Raw genomic sequence first — 19,028 nt, 5'->3', positions numbered from 1 at the left:
GTCAGACTTAATCCAATTAAATAAGCTAAAAAATGAGGATGAAAGTTGATAAAGGCACATGGTATATGAAATGAACATGAAATAAGAGGATCCATGATCCAAGTAGGCACACGTCATCTATAGGTACACTGTTCTGTTTTGTTTTACATGAAGAAAGACTGGTCATTGAACCGTATTACAGCAAATTCATGAACTTTAAAAATAAAATCACACACTAACAGTTTAGGAATGCTATTAAACAGAGAAACACAATCATCCATAGTAGAGTTGCATTGTCCATAAAGAAAAGGAAAGAAATACATTAGCACCAACAAGAATGGAGAACAATTTTAAAGCTAAAACACATACCAATTTGGCATTCTTAAAAGATGCTTATCAGAAATAGAAATAGATCTTGACTTATTGCCAATGTCTTTCATGTATTTTTTCTCAATCCTCTATCCAATAATACAAATTAAAGGTTGGAAATCTTGAAGAAAAATATATATCTGCCAACACATACACCAGCAGCATAATTTATTAGTTCATCCAGCAATGATCTGAAGATTCTGTACACTGATGACAAAATGGATGACGGGGAATATTTTAGTGACTAAAATTTGAAGATTATCTATCCATGGTGGTTAAGACCTAATAATTCCACTGAACAAAGAAGAGTACTATCATCTCTTTCTTTTTCCCAAGGAAATAAATGTAACAGAAGTTTACAGCTTCCTTTACTCACAGGATAAAAATCAATGTTGTTGAATCAGTTGTAGAGCAAAAAACCCAATATACACATTGAACAGAACAGTATTCTAAAAGGGCTATGGGGCTACCTTTGAAAAAAAAATTTTATATAAAATGCTTCTCTTTGATATTGAGGTATTTTGTTTTGAAGCTGTGCAAGGTTTCAATAGTGATTCATCTCAATACCTCTTTCTACTATAGGAGTAGAAAGAAAGAGAAAGAAATACAGCCACCAGATTTTTCTCAAGACACTATTATTTGTTCTCCTGAAGAGACAGTAGTTCTAACCACTTTAGTTCATGTCTCCAAACCATTTAAGACAAATTGTTCCAGATACTAAACAATATTTTTTCCTAACCATGTCAAACAGATGGTTAGGAAATAAATGCCCTCTATTGTTTTAAAAATGCCAAATTGGCTTCAAGTGTGGAATGTTACTAGAAATGTTACCAATTAGATTGATCTAATAGTTTGAACATCTTTCCAATCTTGAAAATTTATTAGAAATAAAAAGAAGGCATTTTGTATAACTGAACATTTGGCTATATGAAAGAGATCACAAGTATCTTAGGATCTTTGTCTTATTTATAGTCATGTCTTAACTGTTGTCACCATAAACCCAGTGAGGAGCTCATTTCCTTCTGGTGGTGAAAACTAATAGAACTAGAAATTTTCCCACAAAATGGCATTAAGTCAGGAGAGAAAGTGTATTGTCCTATGGACTACTCCTCGCTGATGTTTCCCCTAATGTAACCCTTCCACTCAGAATAAGCCATTTCAAAACATGCTACCAACTCTTTACTGTGCAAAGAAATGCTCAGTCTAATACAATTAATAAAGTTTTCAGTAAGTAGTTGAAAAAAAAAACTCTATGGCAACTATATTTCACAGCTTTCCAAGATACAGATTTGGTCTGTGTCTGTGCATAAGACAAACATTTAGAAATGTAAAAAAAAAAAAAATGATGAAGAAATCTAAATATGGACAAAACTTAGATCTAAATAGAATTACAAGAAGTAAAAATGAGTTAATACTATCAATGTGACCAAATCTTGACTTAACTGATGATCACTATGTAAGGTACAGTCATCATACGAAAAAAAAGTCAAAAAGTACTAAAACAAACTGCTTAACTTTAATGCTTTACAATGAACCGAAAGTAGAGCTTCTTTTATATTCTCTTCAATTATTCAAAACAAGAGAGAAGTTAGTAAAAATCATCTTGGCTTTTACTACCAAGTTATTGAAGGATTAGAAGACTTTGTTTTAAAAAAATTGTTCAAAACAGATATGACAAAAACGGAAAGAAATCTTTTCCTAATATTGCTGGGTCTAGAAAGGAAAAGTATAAAAAAGAATAAAAAATATCTTTCTTTTCTAGAACTTTGTAGAAAATGTTGGAAATACGCTGGATATCATTAGGAAGGACAGCATCAGCTTCGGTAGAGCTTGTAGGGTGAGCTCCCCTACAATTTCAGAAGAGGTCATTTCAGCCAACCCATTCTTGGGAGTGGTACCCCTTCCCTTTGGTGGGATGTACACATCCTTTGTCCGCAGGAACGGGGGCTGCCATTCCAAGAATCACCTACCCAAAACAAGTGCTATATGCCTCTGTCAGTTTCCAAAAGCACTCATACTAACACTTGTTGGAATTCAGTTTATTTTTTAAAAAGTCTGTTGTTCTGGGTGCCTGCATTTGTAAACCTCTTTCCTACTTGGTCACAGGAGAGACAGCGCAGGATGCCGAGCTGGTCCTCTTCCCTTGTCTTCACTGCCAAGGTCAGCCCAAGGAAAAATAAGTGGAGGCCACCAGCTCAACCCCTTGATGTTTCAACCAAGGCGGCCGTGTGAGCCCACAATACCAGAAGCTGTAGATCTGCAGTCGGGACTGCAGCTCCCTCAAAATACAAGAGCATTTGTGTGGGTGCTCTCCGCCACCTTATCTCTTTTTGGCAATAAGCCATGGTGTAACCCCCTTGAGATGACAAAAGAAATAAAAGCTCAGATGTGATCAAAGGACTTGTTAAGGGGTATGCTAGCATCTGAACGACAAGCAGGTTTGGTACACTCATGCTTTTTTAGTCAGTTTCAATGGGTAGTGTGGGCACCAATCAATGCTAACAGTGAAGGTGAGTAGGGATGTGACGTAAACTCTAAAATCAGTTAGTATAGTGTATATTAGGAGTTTCGAGTCCATATTTGGTCACGATTTCATGTAAACTATTTCATGGCACTTTCTGTCCATGCAATTAACAAGCCCAAAGTAAGAAATAGTAAGAACAATCATTCTGTATCACTGATGTGTCCATTTAAATATATATCTCCACATAAGGTAAAGAGATACTGATCTATATTTTTTGCAGGCTTCTCACTGGTTTCACATATTGCCCAATTTCAGATGGAAGTGGAGAAAAGATGGACATGTGTACTACTGCAAACGGGAAGAAGCAGCTATATATGTAAACATATCTCAGACTTGTAAAATCTGCAATCCGATTCTCAACTATAAATATAAAAAGTGGACCATTATATATACAACTTCATGCTCGGAAGGTTAGATTCATCACTGCAGGAAAACAAACAACAGAAAAGACATACACAGAATTAGTGATCTAGAATAACAATTCCAAACTAACATTTATTTTAAGAAAACTGGTAGAACCCTGAATATAGTTCTTTTTCTTTTAAATCAATGAGCCAAATGATGTGCATCCCAAACATTACTTTTCTAAAATTCTAGGGTGTTATTAAAATTTCCATTCTAGGTTCAATCCACATTTTTCTTTTGCCACTAAGAAGTTTGTGGTTTGTCTCAGTAACATTTCTGGGAAAGCAGAAAATTAGGATGTTATCACATATGTTCCATAATTAAAATATACATCCTATACTTATAAAGTCTTCTCCAAGCATTTAAGCCCACTGTGAACGAGGTTGAGGATTCTGCCCTCAGTGACACTGTTGACTTCACCCACACTTGACTACAATAGCCTATGGGTCTTGTTTCCCCTTTCCTTTTGCTAGCCCTGCCCTGCTGCAGATGGTGTGCAAGGTAAAACCTGCCAGCTATCAGGTCATCAAGCTGTATTGGAGCCTGAGTGGCTCAGTTTATTAAGTGTCTGGCTTTTAGTTTCAACTCAGATCATGATCTCATGGTTTGTGGGTTCAAGCCCTGTGCTGGGCTCTGTGCTGACAGTGTGGAGCCTACTTGGGATTCTCTGTCTCCCTCCCTCTCTGTCCCTCGCCCACTCATGCTCACTTTCCTTCTCTCTCAAATAAATAAACTTAAAAAAAAAAAAAAGCTGTATTGGAGGTTCCCCTGTAATCTAAGGTACCAAAAATCTCTGGCTGCTCATTTTGAGGAGCCATAATTATTAAGGTTGTCCTAGAACTAAAGTTAAGCCTGAGAGAACTGAGGGACAATGGTCTTTGAGGTATAAACTTATAGAGCAGATCTTGGGGAACTTAACTTCTAGTCAAAAAACAAAACAAAACAAAACAAAAAAACAATGAGAAAAGTAGAATGCCCAATTCATTAATTACAAACATTTGTTCTTCTCTTTCCAAGAAAAACAGATGCTCTAGTGGGTGTGCTTAAGAGGTCGGGTACTTTGTGACCTTCAGAGATGGAGTTCACTCAATGTTTCTACATGTCATGTCAACGCTAGAGACTGTGCCTGTGGAAGTACTCCTTCCCTCAAACTCTCACTTAGCTCAAAATTAAAACAGATGTATTTTTTGAGTACTGATATTTTGTAAAAAATCTATGGAATTTTAACGATTCTTTCTCCCCTCCAGATTTTAAAACTTAACTAAAAAAATTGTGTCACCTTGCTTTAGGAACATTTTGCTGCAAACTTGTCAGCCTGTTTAAGTGAAAACTAAACCCATTTAGTGAAACATTAAAAAATATGAAGCCTATATATATTTTCCCTAATCCATAGTTTTTAATCTCTGGATGAGAATGGATAACTTTATTAGCCTGAAAATACTTTCTTAACCATAAGTTCTACCACTTATTCCCTGTATGAATTATACTGTGAACTGGTATATTATTATTTCTTAAAATTTAGAAAATGGAACTCTATCTAGATAGAAAAGTAATTCAAACAAATATCAAATAGCTTTGCATGAAAAATTAGTTTTGAGAGTAGCATGACCAAGGATGCTTGCTCATTAATCACAGTACTTTACACATGCTCCTATGAATTTTCAGTCAAACACTTACCACCATGCTTTAGAGGCTAATAAACATAACAGTGTTTGAAAGGGTGGTCCACAGAAAACAAGAGTAAAAGTAATCTACTAGACTTCTTTAAAAAATACCACTTAGAAATCTGATTTAACTAAATCAAATTTGGGATCACATAAGAGATTTTAGAACATTTTGTTTTTCTAATTGTTTTTTTCCTTTTTCCTCTCCACCTCCTCCCCTTCCTCTTCCTCTGTCTTCTTCCTTTTTTTGGAGTGAGGAGTTTGATCGCAGTGATTTGCATTTGTGTGTGTTGGGGAGTGTGGTAAACAGTACTGAAGTTTCCTTATTGAATTCTTTATATAAGAAGATGTTAGATTTAAGAGGTCCTTAATGCTATGTAGAATATAGTGCATATTCTGTGGAAAAATGAATCCCTAAAAGGGAAATTTCTGATTTTCTGATGCTACTCATATAAATGCTAGGTTTAGCCATTTCATGAAACATTATTACTTTGCTCGGTGCCATTATTGCTATACCCTCACAAAAAAGGAAGTGATTTACAAGTGGCCAATAATTATGTAAACCCAAGTTCTGAATAGTGTCAGAGGCTGGATAAAGTAAGCCTTTCAACATCTCCCTCTATGTAAAGTGTCTCTATGACTGTATTAAAAAATCATTACAGTATTAGATGACAGGTCAACAGTTAAAGAGTAAATGGTAATTCCAGCTCAGGATGGTATTAAAAATTCTGAGAAGAGGGGTTCTGATGATGAAGGATACTTCTCTCAGGTGAAGAATATGATGATAGGCCATCTTCCTGAGAAGCCCTTGACCTCAGCCGTGATAGAGGTAATCATTTGACTGGCTGAAAGTGAGTATGGAGAGCTGCTGAATAAATGACACTCCCGAGAGAAGGTTTCTTTCCCTGGCCAAGTGAAGAGGGGGGCGCGGGGCGGGAAGCAGCTAAGCTAAGTGGGAGAGTGAGTTACACAGGCTCTCCTCACCCAGCGAGCTGATGAGATGAGACACAAGGAGGAGTGTCAAGTTCCCCTTCATCTCTCTGCAATCCTAGAGTGCTGTATAGTTTTGCCAATGAGGCATGCCTGTCAAAAATTACTCAAGAAGCCACACGGTGTTAGAGAGAAAACTTCAACATGATCAAAGCAGCATGATCCTTCCCTCTAGCTCATTTTTCCATCAGTGGAATTCCTTTATCCTTCAGTAGCATATATGCACGATTCTTTATAATTAGGTTTACACCATTATTGTGTAAAGGTTTGGTAGTCTCTGACTAGTACAGTGCATGCAGACCTCTTCCCTGCTTAAATTTCTGCCATTGTTTTCCACCATCCACTTCTCATTCTGTTGGATACTAGCTCTTGTCCTTGGAAGTTCAGAAACCTCTCTCAACATCATTTTCTTCACTGACATCATCGAGGATAGTAATACCCTAAAGGGTTATTGTGAGGATTAAGTAAAATGCTATCTCTTATAAGAAAGGGCTCATCATACAGCCTTTGGACATAGAAGGTCATCTATGAAGTTCCCTTCCAGACAGGATATATACACAGTGACCACGGCTAGCCACATGAAGAGGCTAGAATAAACTGATATTTTAAAAAAAACCCAACTTAAGTATAACCAGATTCTCCTAAATAAGTCGTCAATGAAGAAAAAAATACCATGTTTACACTTTCTGCTTTCTCAGCTTTGTGATTAATATTGACAGGGTTCTACCATGTATTTGCATGTTTGCCTAAGTAATTGAACATACTTAGAACCACAATTAAGGATAGTTTTAAATTGTAGGGGGACAAGGGGTTTATTTATAAAAGCAAACCATTGTCAAGATGCACTGTCCCTTTCCATTCCACAGAAAGGATTTGATAGGGGAGGTTTCCAAGTTACAGTGTTTGTTAAGAACTGTTTTCATTCATCAGTTTAGGAAGAAATCAGAAGTAGACATATTAATCAAAAAAGAACCTGGATATGAAATCTTTTGCTTTTTAATGCCAAACAACTTCCAGGAATGTCAAATTCAAAAGGTCTATTTTAAATGGAGAAAAACAGGTCAGGTGAAGAGAAAGGGAGAGTGCTTCTTTTAGAAATAATTCTGTAATCCCTACCTTTTGCCAACAGCCAGGCATGGGTAATCCATCTGGCCCCTGTTTTAAAGAGAAGAGCAAGAATTCCTCAGGCTCCACTAAAAGTGAACATACTTCATTATTCTCATGCTCAGAAGCTTCAAAAAATGGATTTCTACCCATTAGGTGGCTTTAGTTGTAGGCATTTTTCCCTAATTTTCAACTCCCAATAAAATACCCAACGTTAGTTAAGGTGAAGAAAATGCAAATGTTTTCTAGAGTTGAGGACACATGTTGAAAATACATATAGAAAAAATTACGCCTAATTTTGAAAAAGAAATCTACAAAAGCATAGTGGTCTATCTGTACTATTCCTCTTAATTTCATTAAAACTTATCTTACAATTATCTTTATTAAATAAACAGAAGCAATTCCTCTTCCTGGTCACTATGGTCTATGGTTGAATGCATGATAATGAACCCATGAGTAATCAATGATGAACCATTTCTATCTGAAGTTTATAGATCTTCACATGCCAGTAATTTTTGCTTTTCTATACTGAAAGCAGATATAATAGAACCTATTCAATTAATTGAATTAAAAGACAGGTAGCCCATCTATAGCTTTACAGTAAGATGTTATCCATAGGATTTGTCAATTTTTAAATTAAACTCCCTTAAAATCTTATTATCAAATTCTGAATAAATAAGGGAGTCCTAAATGTTGCACAATTTATTTTCATTTAAAGTGTAAGCACTCTTCAGATACAAATGATATAAATAAGGCAGGAAGAGTTGATAGATTATGAGGCATGCTAGTATTTTCCCCTAAGAAAATGATGGTAAAATATTATTTATTATCAACAAGGAAACAAAAGACTAGCTTTTCATATTGAGATTTTATACTTGTAATTATTTGCCGAGTATATTTTCTCCTATAAATATAATCTCTTAAAAGGCTTAAGAAATATAACTTTTCTTTAAAGAATCATGCTTAGTACTAAAGAATAATATAAAAACATGCAGACCAAAAGTATAACAATCAATAAGTACAACACAACCCTAAAAAGTTTTCCTTTGTACTTCAGAAAATATGTATACTTTCTTTTAATATGTAGAAAAACCACTTTGAAATAGCTTTTTAAGAAATCTGGGAAAAACTTGGTAATGCCAGATTGGTACAAGGAGAGGATCACCCAGTAGAATTTTAGATTTTAGTATAAGGAGGATTTTGAGTTCATGCCAATGGGGAGAGGGGAGTTCTGTCTACTTTAGGGAAGTGAGTTTCAAAAGGAGAGACCATTAAATTGAAAAGGTTATGTGACAAAGAAGGTTGGGCTGCAGACTATTATCATCTTTAGAAGCTCAAAGAAGTTGGGCTTTCTTCCCTAGGGTCTCTGAACAGCATTCCCTTGAACTGGTTAACTCTTGACCACAGAAGCTTAACTCTATAGGTCTGGCTTATTTACGGCCTGACAGAAATTCAGTGGAAGAGGCAAAATGCCTTCGTTTCTTTCAGAGAAAAGGGGGGTGGAGGGGAGGAAACTCAATTTAGGGGTAGAACCCAAAGTTATGGCCTAGCAGTACCTTTACATAGAGGATTTTTATGTAGTTTTAATGTATTTGTTAATTCTTTATTGACTAGATTAATATTCCCCAGAACACAGACATGGCATTCGTGTCAGTTGTGAGAACAAGGTCAGGAAATTAATTTGCAGACATCAACAGATATGCGTGCTTGCTCTTTCCACTCTGCAGAGTTGCTGAAGGAGCTGTTCATGCACATGCATGTAGTGTGTATCATGTAAAGCTTGTTCCAGAAGTACCACTTTACAGTGATAGAGATGAATATGTAATAAACAAAGGAATTGCATGCAGGGTGGTAGGAAAGAGAAATACTGTACCAATTGGCAAGGGGCATCCAGCCCATCCAGGCCAGGCTGGCCTGGCTCCCCTTTTTCCCCCTTAACGCCACGGAATCCCTGTTTGTAAAGATTAACTCATAATGTTACTAACACAAGAAATCACTTAAGCACAAATTCTGCTGAAGAAATAACTATAACAAAAGGCTGGGAGAGGAGCAATGCTGAAGGACAAAGTAACATCCACTGAAGCTGGACACAGTAAGAGCTCGATATATCCCTATAATTAGGGCTTGTCTGGGAATAGGGACTTTGTCTTTTGAATGGTCTGGAATAGCACTAGTTTCCCTTTGAGATCCCAAATTCACTTTCTGACCTTACATCACTATTTGAGTGTTAAGCAACCAAGCAGAGCTGGTGGTCAGAGACAAGCTGTGGAATATACCAAGATAGCCCGAGATGGATGCTTCTGGTATCTTAAAGTCCGTGTTAAACAATCCCAATTAGCACCCCTGCTGTTACACTTCCCTCCAGCTTGCTCTTCTCCCAGTTTGTTCCTTTACACATGACATCTGGAGACAGTTCTATGAGTCAGACATACCAACGGGCAAGGTGCATCTAATCCAGGAGCACCCTGTTCTCCTTTCTCCCCTTTAGGCCCCTTTTTGCCTTTCTTTCCCTTTTCCCCCTGTGGATATAAGGGTTTAAATAAAAGACAAGTTTTATTTGGGGGGGAAATAATGGTGATTCAGAAGATGGTATAACCAATAAAGTCTGGAAGGGCATTTACCACTGTTTTCTGGTTTAGGTAAGGCATGATATTAAAAAGGTAACATGCTTTCAGAGTGACAATGGATTCTGGGCAGTGATATGTAGGATTTTACTTAAGATACACAACAAAGTGAAAGTAGAAGATTTAAAAAGCCAACACATCAAGTGCTGACTTGGACACCAGCGCCATAGTCCTAGTGAATGAGGTGTTTCTGCCATGGATCTGGTGAGGATGACAGATACCAATTGTATGGAAGCCAGCCAGTGGCAGGCCAAATTCAGAGGAATAATGAATACCCAATTTTCAATACCTTGTCAGCTTGCTTTTTTCTAATCCTGTACCAGATGAAAGCTACACTGAGCCAGAGGAAAAGGAAAGAATAGAAACAGCCTCTATCTTTTTGATCCAATTTTATGACATTAGTTTTTTAGCTTTCATTAAAAAACATTCAGTATATTAAAATATCCTTCTATTTCTTTTAACTTTTTTTTTTTTTTTTTGGGAAACTACACATACTTTCTTCACTTAGTCGGGTAAACAAATTTTAAACATGCTAATACTTCTCAGCCATGCCAACTGGAGAAAAGGACTTATTTATAATTATTGGGCATGCTCTTTAATTCACTCTTACACATCTCATGCCAGGTGTTCACAGTGGTAAATGGGTTTCCAGCTTACAGTGTAACAAAAGCCAAAAAAATTCTGTTCAAGAGAAGGAAAAGCAGTTCGGACTCAGTTGAGCTAATACTAAAAATGAGGTAGGAAGGATAATTACATAGTAGGAATGTAGCCATGGAAATTAGTATTTAGGCATCAAGGTAGAGGTTGTGGAAATCTGCATGGATCATGGGAATGGAGGAATTAAGGAAAGGAGGCAAAAGGAGGAGAAGGAAGGAATGCACCTCAGCTGTTTCTTATTAACATAAATATCTCTGCATATTTATAGACAAGAGGTTGGTGCTGTACAGAATACAAAATACTGTGCAATGCATATTTAGATTAGCGTATTCATTCTGCACTCAGGAAGGCAGTTACAATAAAAGTGGATAATTTCAAAAGCAAAAACAACATGAATATTCAGAGACATATAAGATATATATGAGATATGCACTCAAATTAATGCATTCATTCTGACTGTGTGAGTGAAAGCTCTTCATTTATTTCCTGTGTGCCAAAAAGATTGCATCAGAAGGCTCAGAATCAAAACCACTTGGGTTTCTTGAATACTGGGGAAAAAGAGAAATTCCGTGTGGTTTAGTTAATCATGATCAAAGACAAAGACCTGAGAACCCAGGGTGAAATGCGAGCAGGTGTGACAGGAAGTAGGCTGGGAGGAGCGTTTAGGACTAAATTGTTCACTCATGCAAGTTCAGTCAATATCTTTCCTCAGCAAATAACGTCAAGGCCAGGACATAAAATGGATTTAAACTTGTTTGGGTGAACTTTCCTCTTCTAGGAGGTGGTGGACACTTCTTCACATAGGTCAGACAGGTGTGTTGGGTATTAATAATTTAGAATTCAATTCATTATTTGATAAATCAACAGATCAAAACTCAACAGAAAAGTGTCATATGGATGTCAACTCTAACAAGCTATGGGAATTATTTTTCAGTAATATTTTAGCAAACCTCAAGCTTTATGGAAAACAGACACTATTGTTCCAAGAATAATGAATCAGCATTACTATTAACATAATTTTGTAACAGTTAGTGATTCCCTATGCAACACAAAACCATCTGCCCTTATGGGTATGAGCACATGAGAGCTCTTGCTAATTTTTATCTCCCATGTCAGAGAATGATATACATAAAGTGTTCACATTTGGATCTAATTTTCCTGATTATAAAAATTCTAATCATGGAATCTGAAATATGGAAATATTTTTGTATGAGTGATTAATATTATTCTGAGGATTAAATTTGTATTTTTGTTTTCATAAGTTATAATACTGGCGATTTCTTCTTTGTTTAAAGGATTATTGAAATGAGTATCCCCATAGTAGTCATATACTTTTGAGTGAATAAGATTTTAGACTCATATAACCCATTAGGAAAATATAAAATAAATGCCTACAATCTTTAAAGTACATACACCTTGGGCTAAAAGCTTGTGTGTACAATTTATCTCAAACCAAAATATGTATATTTTATCATTAGAATTTATCATTTAAAAGGAAAGAAGTTTTTTTTAAGGGTTTGGTTTCCTTGTCTGTGAAATGGGGACAGTAACAGCACCAACATCAGGGGGTGTTGTTACGATTAAAAGAGTTAGCATTATATAAAGCTTTTGGGAAAGCATATAATAGGTGTTCAAATGCGATGATATTGATAATGATGATGATAGTGCTTTTACATAACCACTGACATGAGCTCTCTTACCAATGGGGAGCTAAGTAATATCTAAGGTCTAAAGAATACACAGGAGGCTTAATACCCTTCTTTCTTTGACAATTCTCATTTGGCCTTGCTTTTCTTTCTTTTCTCTCTCTCCCTTTCCTTCCTTCCTTCCTTCTTTCTCCCTTTCCTTCCTTCCTTCTTCCTTCCTTCCCTCCCTCCCTCCCTCCCTCCTTTCTTTCTTTCTTTCTTTCTTTCTTTCTTTCTTTCTTTCTTTCTTTCTTTCTTTCTTTCTTTCTTTCTTTCTTTTTCTTTCTTTCTTTCTCTCTCTCTCTCTCTCTCTCTCTCTCTCTTTCTTTCAAGACACAGAGCTTGAGTGGGGGAGAGGGGCAGAGGGAGAGAGAAGGAGAATCTTAAGTAGGCTCCGTGCTCAGTGCAGAAACTGATGCAAGGCTCAATCCCACAACCCTCGGATCATGATCTGAGCTGAAATTGAATCGGATGCCCAACCAACTGAGCCACCCCAGACACTCCTGGCCTTGCTTTTCAACAGCAATAAACTTCACTGTTAAAGAGAAGGTATAGGGTTTTGAAAACAGTGTGTTGTTAAGTGCAGGAGGATGTAAATTAATCTGAGAGATAGAACTGGTTTAAATTTGAACTGAGAAAGTACAGTTTCAGCCACTTTATGATTTTCACTATTCCATAAAGGTGCTGAGTTTCTGTTTACTTCTTTTGCTGTGTCCAATGTTATTGTTTGAGAACCAAAATGATTGTTCAAAGTGGAGAAGAAAAGAAAAAAATGATTTTAAAAATCCATAATCCAAAATTTGATTTCACACATAACACCGATTTGCCTGATATTGGCTGTTATACACCCTGGAACCAATGGTCCTGAGACAGAATGTAAACACCAATATCATAAAATACATGAATATCTTCATTTAAAAATATCTCCAGCATCTGAAGGCAGTGAGTCCTAGTCCCTGCATAACAGTTGACTCACTGGGGCTCATGAGTCACACTGCTTGCTCTCCATTTTCCAACCAAACAATCAAGACACAGGACACATCTCCTGTCTCTCTACTCAGAATGTTGTCCATATAAATGACATCCTGTTACACAGGTAGGTGAGTTCTGCCTGAAGACCCTTGCAGATTTGTGCTATTTAATTCTACTTTAATGTAATAAGTGACTTTTTATTTCATTTTCAAGAATCCCCAGACATTCTATCTTTCAACAAATTGATGCCAGCTAGTCAAAGATTGTAGTCTGCCTATCTGGGGATTACAATTTTTTTCTTCTATGCTAGACCGGACCCTTATTTCTAGGGCTGTAGCCTTCTCCATTGCTCTGTGAAGACTTGTTTTTTTTAAGATCAGGCATCAGTGAGTTTTTGGAACACAGGATGGAGAAAAACTAGATGTATGAAAGTATCACACAGGTGGAACAGCAAAGCACACGGCATGAGAAAAATCAAACAGGCATGTGCTGGAATGCAGAGGTCACCTTTTCTCCCTTTTCTCCTACATCACCCTTCTCGCCTCGCGGACCAGGGAAGCCCTATAGGATAAAAAGTAAACCAAAAACTATTAATGTAACTGTGGCAAAATCATATTGGAAAAAAGTAAGATTTCATGTGCTTGAATGTAGCTATGAAGAGAAATGGCATGACCAATAACTTCAAAACTTACATAGTTAAAGTAGCACATAGAGGCAATAGTTGTCTAATATCTCGATACCTATATAAAACACGTTTCTTGCTTTTCTCCTAAAATATGTATAGTGGGGAGAATATCAGAATTCCAGTGTGAATTTGTGTGGCCTTGGGCAAATCACTTACCTCAGCATTTTATGCTGGCACGTAACAGGTGCTCGAGAAAAAGTAACCGCTATTACTTTTTCTATTATTATCCACATAATATAGGCTACAATTATATTCACATACTACAGCGATCATTTCAAGAGGCATTTACTTTTGACACTCTCTATTTTTATAGCATTATGTTATTATAAGGTATATAGACACTTTATGCTAAAAGGAAAAAATATTGCATAGCAGCTTTGAGAATAAACATAGCATACCATTCCCTAAAGGGAGCTTGTGAAAGATATTTCAATTTTATGCATAGTTTAAAATAAGTCAGTCAACTGCCAATGTGCAGGGTGTCCCTAATTTGGGAAAGTATTTTGAAGTGCCATTATCAATGCTCAGTTATTAACTTTATACTAATTATGTATTTTGCTTTTCTGTTTATCTCATGCAGACACTAAGGTGTGTTTTATATTGCTGTCTACATGCACAGCAATATATGCTGTAGGCATAACTATGTGTATAGAAAAAAATAGTATTCTTGCTATTATTGATGATGGAGACCATCAGCATCTATTATAATAGGAGGATGTTCATTGTACATATTACTTACATCAAGACCAGGCTCTCCATCTTTCCCCTGCCAAAGAACCATAGTAGCTACATTAGTGTTCCTACATTTCAGGAATAGGTTATTGTTTTATTTAAGGCTGCCTGGACATGCAAAACTAGTATTAGAACAACTACTTCAGAAATGTGAAAAAGAGTCTTTATTGATTAGTACTACAAATTTTTCTCACCAAATCAAGTGAAGTGACTGTTAATGCTGCAGTTAAGGGTCATGATAATTTTTTTAATTCTATATTAGGTTACATAGTCTGATATTTCACTGCAGTTTAGTGCTTGGCAATTTATCAATCCAGGAGTGAGTTGAAAACACGAATGCTATTTAGTTGATTGAAAAACATATTGGCACTAATAAAATATGCAAATCAATACTGCTTCGATTTCATAACTGGTACTTGGCTTGGAAATGAGGAAAGAATGTGAAAAATGCTTATTGGTAAGTATCATTTTAATTTGGTTAGATGGGCACCTTGTCTATAAATATTGAGGGTGTGAAGGTCACAACTTAAAAACTGTTGCTAGTAAGCTTTGTCAATCAGTGATCCCCAAATATAAAAGGAGTCACAAGACAGTTGTGCAAGATTATGGGGGCAGTGACCCTATTGTGTCACACAACGGGGCCATCCAGAGTGACTGGGGAGTTGCTTTAATTCCGTCAATTAGATTTTGTAATCTCTTTCAAAGTCAGCATCTCTTTCAGCATTGAAGTAATCCTGATTTAAATTTATTATTTTGGTTCATAAGAACTGTAAGGTGGAAGGCATGTGGAACGCATCTAGGGGATAAAAACTTTAATGGAGTATATGTTTCTATTGTAGTTCTACCCTACGCTATCAAATCACTTATAATGAACCCCAAGATAATGTTCTGAAGCAAACCTGAAGCCTCAGTTTGAAGACCTGATAACTAGGAATTTTCAGAGGATAGTTTTAGAACACTATCAACATTCTGTGTTCTAAAGATTTCTTATTGCAGTATGTTAGAAAGGTCAGAAACATTGAAGTCATCGTAAATATCAATTTGAGAAATAACTTTTATTAGCAAGAGTAGTTTTAGTCAATAACCTATGGGAACAGATGAAGTCTGCAGAAGCTAAATGAAACATCCACACCCACTTTTGGCAGTGACCTTCCAAGGAAGTGCCAGTTATGGATGTCTAGTGAGATGGCATATGGAGGGCGTTGAAATCCAACTATCAGATTAGTACCTTTGATCTTGTGGACAATTTCTGATTCTCTCAATCTCCAGAAATGTGTGTGTGTGTGTGTGTGTGTGTGTGTGTGTGTGTGTGTGTGAGAACAGATGTGAGTATGACCCATGAAGGACATGGTTACACTGGTGTCATGGAGAATTAGTGGGTGGTTCTTTGCTCCTCTAACGGGGTTAGTCTGCCCCACCAGGGAAGGGTTAACCGTGCTGGTGTCAGGTCATCTATGCATGCTGGAGGTGGAAACAAGAGACAGAACTCACAGGCAGACCATAGGGTCCTCTGGGTCCGGGCTCCCCCATAGCTCCTTTTTCACCCTAAAATGAAAGCCATAAAATTAAAATCATACACAAATGCCTATATTCACACATTTTCCCTAACGGCCTGTGTACAAAGCCTCCATTTCAGGTACCATTGTACCAACCTTCCAATGATTCAGGCTCCTCAGGGGTCTCAGTCAGTAACACAGAAAAAGAAACCCACATTTGCATATTTCACCAAATTACCTCTGAAAGAAGGGCAATAAGTTAGAGTGCTGCTACCCAGTTGTGCAAAGGATTTGCAAACCTGGAGTGCTATACTTGGGTTTCTTTGGAGTTACTGTGAAACATTCATCTGTTACTCATTATTTTATGTTAGTACATCTTAAAAATGTAAGAATAAAATGGTTTTTTTAATTTCTTATCAAATTCTTTTCTTCAGCAAGCCTCTTCCTTGACCGCCCTGGCCCTTTACTGAGCTGTATTTTATTTTATGGCCTCCCACCCCACGAGATAGGCATGATTATTCCCTGCTGTGCCCCTCACTAGAATATGCACACTGGGGTGCCAGCGTCCTACTGCATCCTTATGGCTTATAATAGTGTCTGGAACATCAGTTAATCATATTTGAATTAATCAAGTCAAATCAGTACAATCACGTACATGTTTGGTTTCCTTTCTGAAAAAGAGAGTTTAGAAACTTTTATGCCTTCTACTAAGTGTCTGAGAAGGTAGGTATATACTACCTGCATCACTCACTCTCCATAAGCCTATTTAAATAGAATAGTTACCCCAGCTATAACAACGTATGTGATAATGATAATCTTGAATGCTTATAAAGAATATGGTGAGATTTGGAGGTGGACCCGTAAATACAAAATAATTCTATTAAAGAGATGTTTTGCATTTCAAGTAGCATTTTCTTTTGCTGCCATCTCGAAAACTAAAGTGTTTGTCAGTATTTAGCATGCGAACTTCAGGAGTAATGACGATATTTATATGAGTGGTCAAAAAGAAAATATTACCTTCTTTTATCACACCTTTAAAGAACTTCAAAGGTTAGCAAGTCTTTTTCATGGCTAAAATGCAAAGTTCAGCTGGTAGCTGTGTGTGCAAATTTAAGTAATATGCTGCGTGCCTCTGTACTTCAGATTCTCATGTGAGCAAATTTCAAGTCACTATTAACATTCTTCTTTAACCTAAACTGAGGGATTGGTGGGGCTAATTAGCCCTTTCACCTAGAGGCACATACAGATGTGTAGGGAGATTACTGAAAATAAATATGATAAAAGCTTGTTGAACTTTTATTCATCATTACTTTGTGTTTATTACTGAAAGAACTGAAGAATTTCCAATCAGTCAGTAAGGTGGCCAAGCTTTGAAATGAAACAGATTTGAATTTCAATTCCAGGTTGGCACTTACTGGCTGTGTGGTCATAGGTAAACTTTTTAACCTTTCTATGCCCGAGTTTCATTGGCTGTTAAATAAGAATAATAATACATATTCTGCAAGACTTTCTCAGAAGATTAAATGTGACTATAAAGTATTAAATTATATGTCACCAAATAATATGTCCCATACATAAATGGTAGCTATCATTATTAATATACAGAGGTCTTGTTTTTAATGAAAACGACTTGCCAACCGACTCAAAATAAATTCCTTTTGGTTTGATCTGGCAGTGTTATTTTATGATTTTTAAAAATAGTGGTGATGGTGGTGGTGTATATGTGTTCTTGTGTGGGGATAGAACGGGGAGGGTAGTGGGAGATGGGGGTTTAAAAAGAGGGTTCACATAGCCTGGAGTAGGTTTAGCTTGAAAACTCTTCACAGATTTTTTTTTTTTTTTTTTTTGGCATACCTATTCCCTTTTCCCTCCTCTGACTGAGTACCTTCGGCTTTATTGGCTTTATTTTGTTTTTAAAATGAATATACCATGGCTTGTTTGAATTAAGCTGACACTAAGACATTTGTTTGTGGAAATCCTCTTACGGAACTGCTCGCCCCAAACGATTACTTTAAGGTAATGACAATTCCATTTCACTCGCCTGTGACTGCTTCAGAAGAGGACATATGTCGGGACTCTGGCCAATGAGGTGTTGAGGGAAGTCAGAGAGAAAGTAGTGGGGAAGGTTTGCTCACTGCTAAGGAGAAGATGATGCCTCACTGGAGGGGAGGTTTGTAGGGACTGTGACCGGCTTGCCAGTGATCAGAAGACAAAGCCAGCACGTGGAAAGGGCACAGAAGCAGAGCAGAGACTCTCTCCTTTGAATATTTTGTTAGATAAAACAATGAATTTCTTTATTGCATAAGCCATTTTGAGTTGAGATTCTGTCACTTAGAGCCAAAAGCATCCTGATGGTCCCAGCTTGAAAACTTTTAGGAATGAAAATATGAATTTGAATATGAAATATGAAATGAAATAGGGACTCGGATGTGTAACTTCTCCTGGATTAAATAATTCCCGAAAAACTTTTAAACCTCTCAAATCTAACACCCTTCACAGATTTCCTAAGTAGTTACAAGGCCAGATGAAGAAATCAGCTCAAGGCAAGGACCATCAGGTGCTTGAAGGGCTCAAACTGTCACCCACGTTTTTGACAATTTCTGAATAACAATGTCCAATGCCTGGTTTCTTTTAGGCTGGTCTCATTTCATTCAGGCTCTTTAATTTGCATGCCCAAACTGAGGAATTATCTGGAATGGATTCCTGATTCCTCCCTCTTTAAAATTGGAAACTTCTTCAAGAGAGTCCAGATGACACCTCGGTCAATTAACTTTGAGAATCACACTCCAGTTTAGCACTTTGGGTGAGGGGCACTTGGAGAGTACTGATACATGATCCAGTTAAGATAGTTAACGTCCTGAGTAAATACAAGTGTAACACTTTACACTGCACACCATTTGACTTAAACTATGTCTTCAAAAATTCTTCGTGATTTCATTTGCTCCCCTGGTTAATTCTGCCCCAGTGCTGATACCTGATATTCTTGTGACACTGAGGAGCTATCGGAAGTAGCAGCTGATTTACCAAACGGTAAACCCTCTTGAGCCCCAAGGGCTTTCTGCCAAAAGACTACTTGAGATTTGCTGCTCCATTTTTAGTACATGTGCTGGATTTCTTGATACAATGCTTGAATGCGTCAGCA

At 36.9% G+C, this 19,028-nt stretch overlaps 1 protein-coding gene across 2 annotated transcripts in view; it reads right to left on the bottom strand.

Moving 5' to 3' along the window:
- Positions 1 to 3,095: 3,095 nt before the first annotated feature.
- Positions 3,096 to 19,028, bottom strand: part of COL25A1 (collagen type XXV alpha 1 chain) — a 455,910-nt gene continuing 439,977 nt past the window's right edge. The window contains exons 32-37 of one of the 2 annotated variants that reach the window (XM_039238752.1): positions 15,882 to 15,935; positions 14,398 to 14,424; positions 13,481 to 13,534; positions 8,909 to 8,986; positions 7,048 to 7,086; positions 3,096 to 3,295 (exon numbers count right to left, since the gene is read on the bottom strand). In XM_039238752.1, coding sequence (XP_039094683.1) covers positions 3,293 to 3,295; positions 7,048 to 7,086; positions 8,909 to 8,986; positions 13,481 to 13,534; positions 14,398 to 14,424; positions 15,882 to 15,935 — 255 coding nt within the window. In that variant the 3' untranslated portion in view covers positions 3,096 to 3,292. Of the gene's footprint in view, positions 3,296 to 7,047; positions 7,087 to 8,908; positions 8,987 to 13,447; positions 13,535 to 14,397; positions 14,425 to 15,881; positions 15,936 to 19,028 lie in introns of those variants that run through there. The other variant, XM_039238753.1, reaches the window with a different exon arrangement.

This window comes from Hyaena hyaena, unplaced genomic scaffold (genome assembly GCF_003009895.1).
Source record: "Hyaena hyaena isolate Hyena2069 unplaced genomic scaffold, ASM300989v1 scaffold_146, whole genome shotgun sequence".
Classification (NCBI taxonomy): domain Eukaryota; kingdom Metazoa; phylum Chordata; class Mammalia; order Carnivora; family Hyaenidae; genus Hyaena; species Hyaena hyaena.
This window is presented reverse-complemented; position numbering and strand designations above follow the sequence as displayed.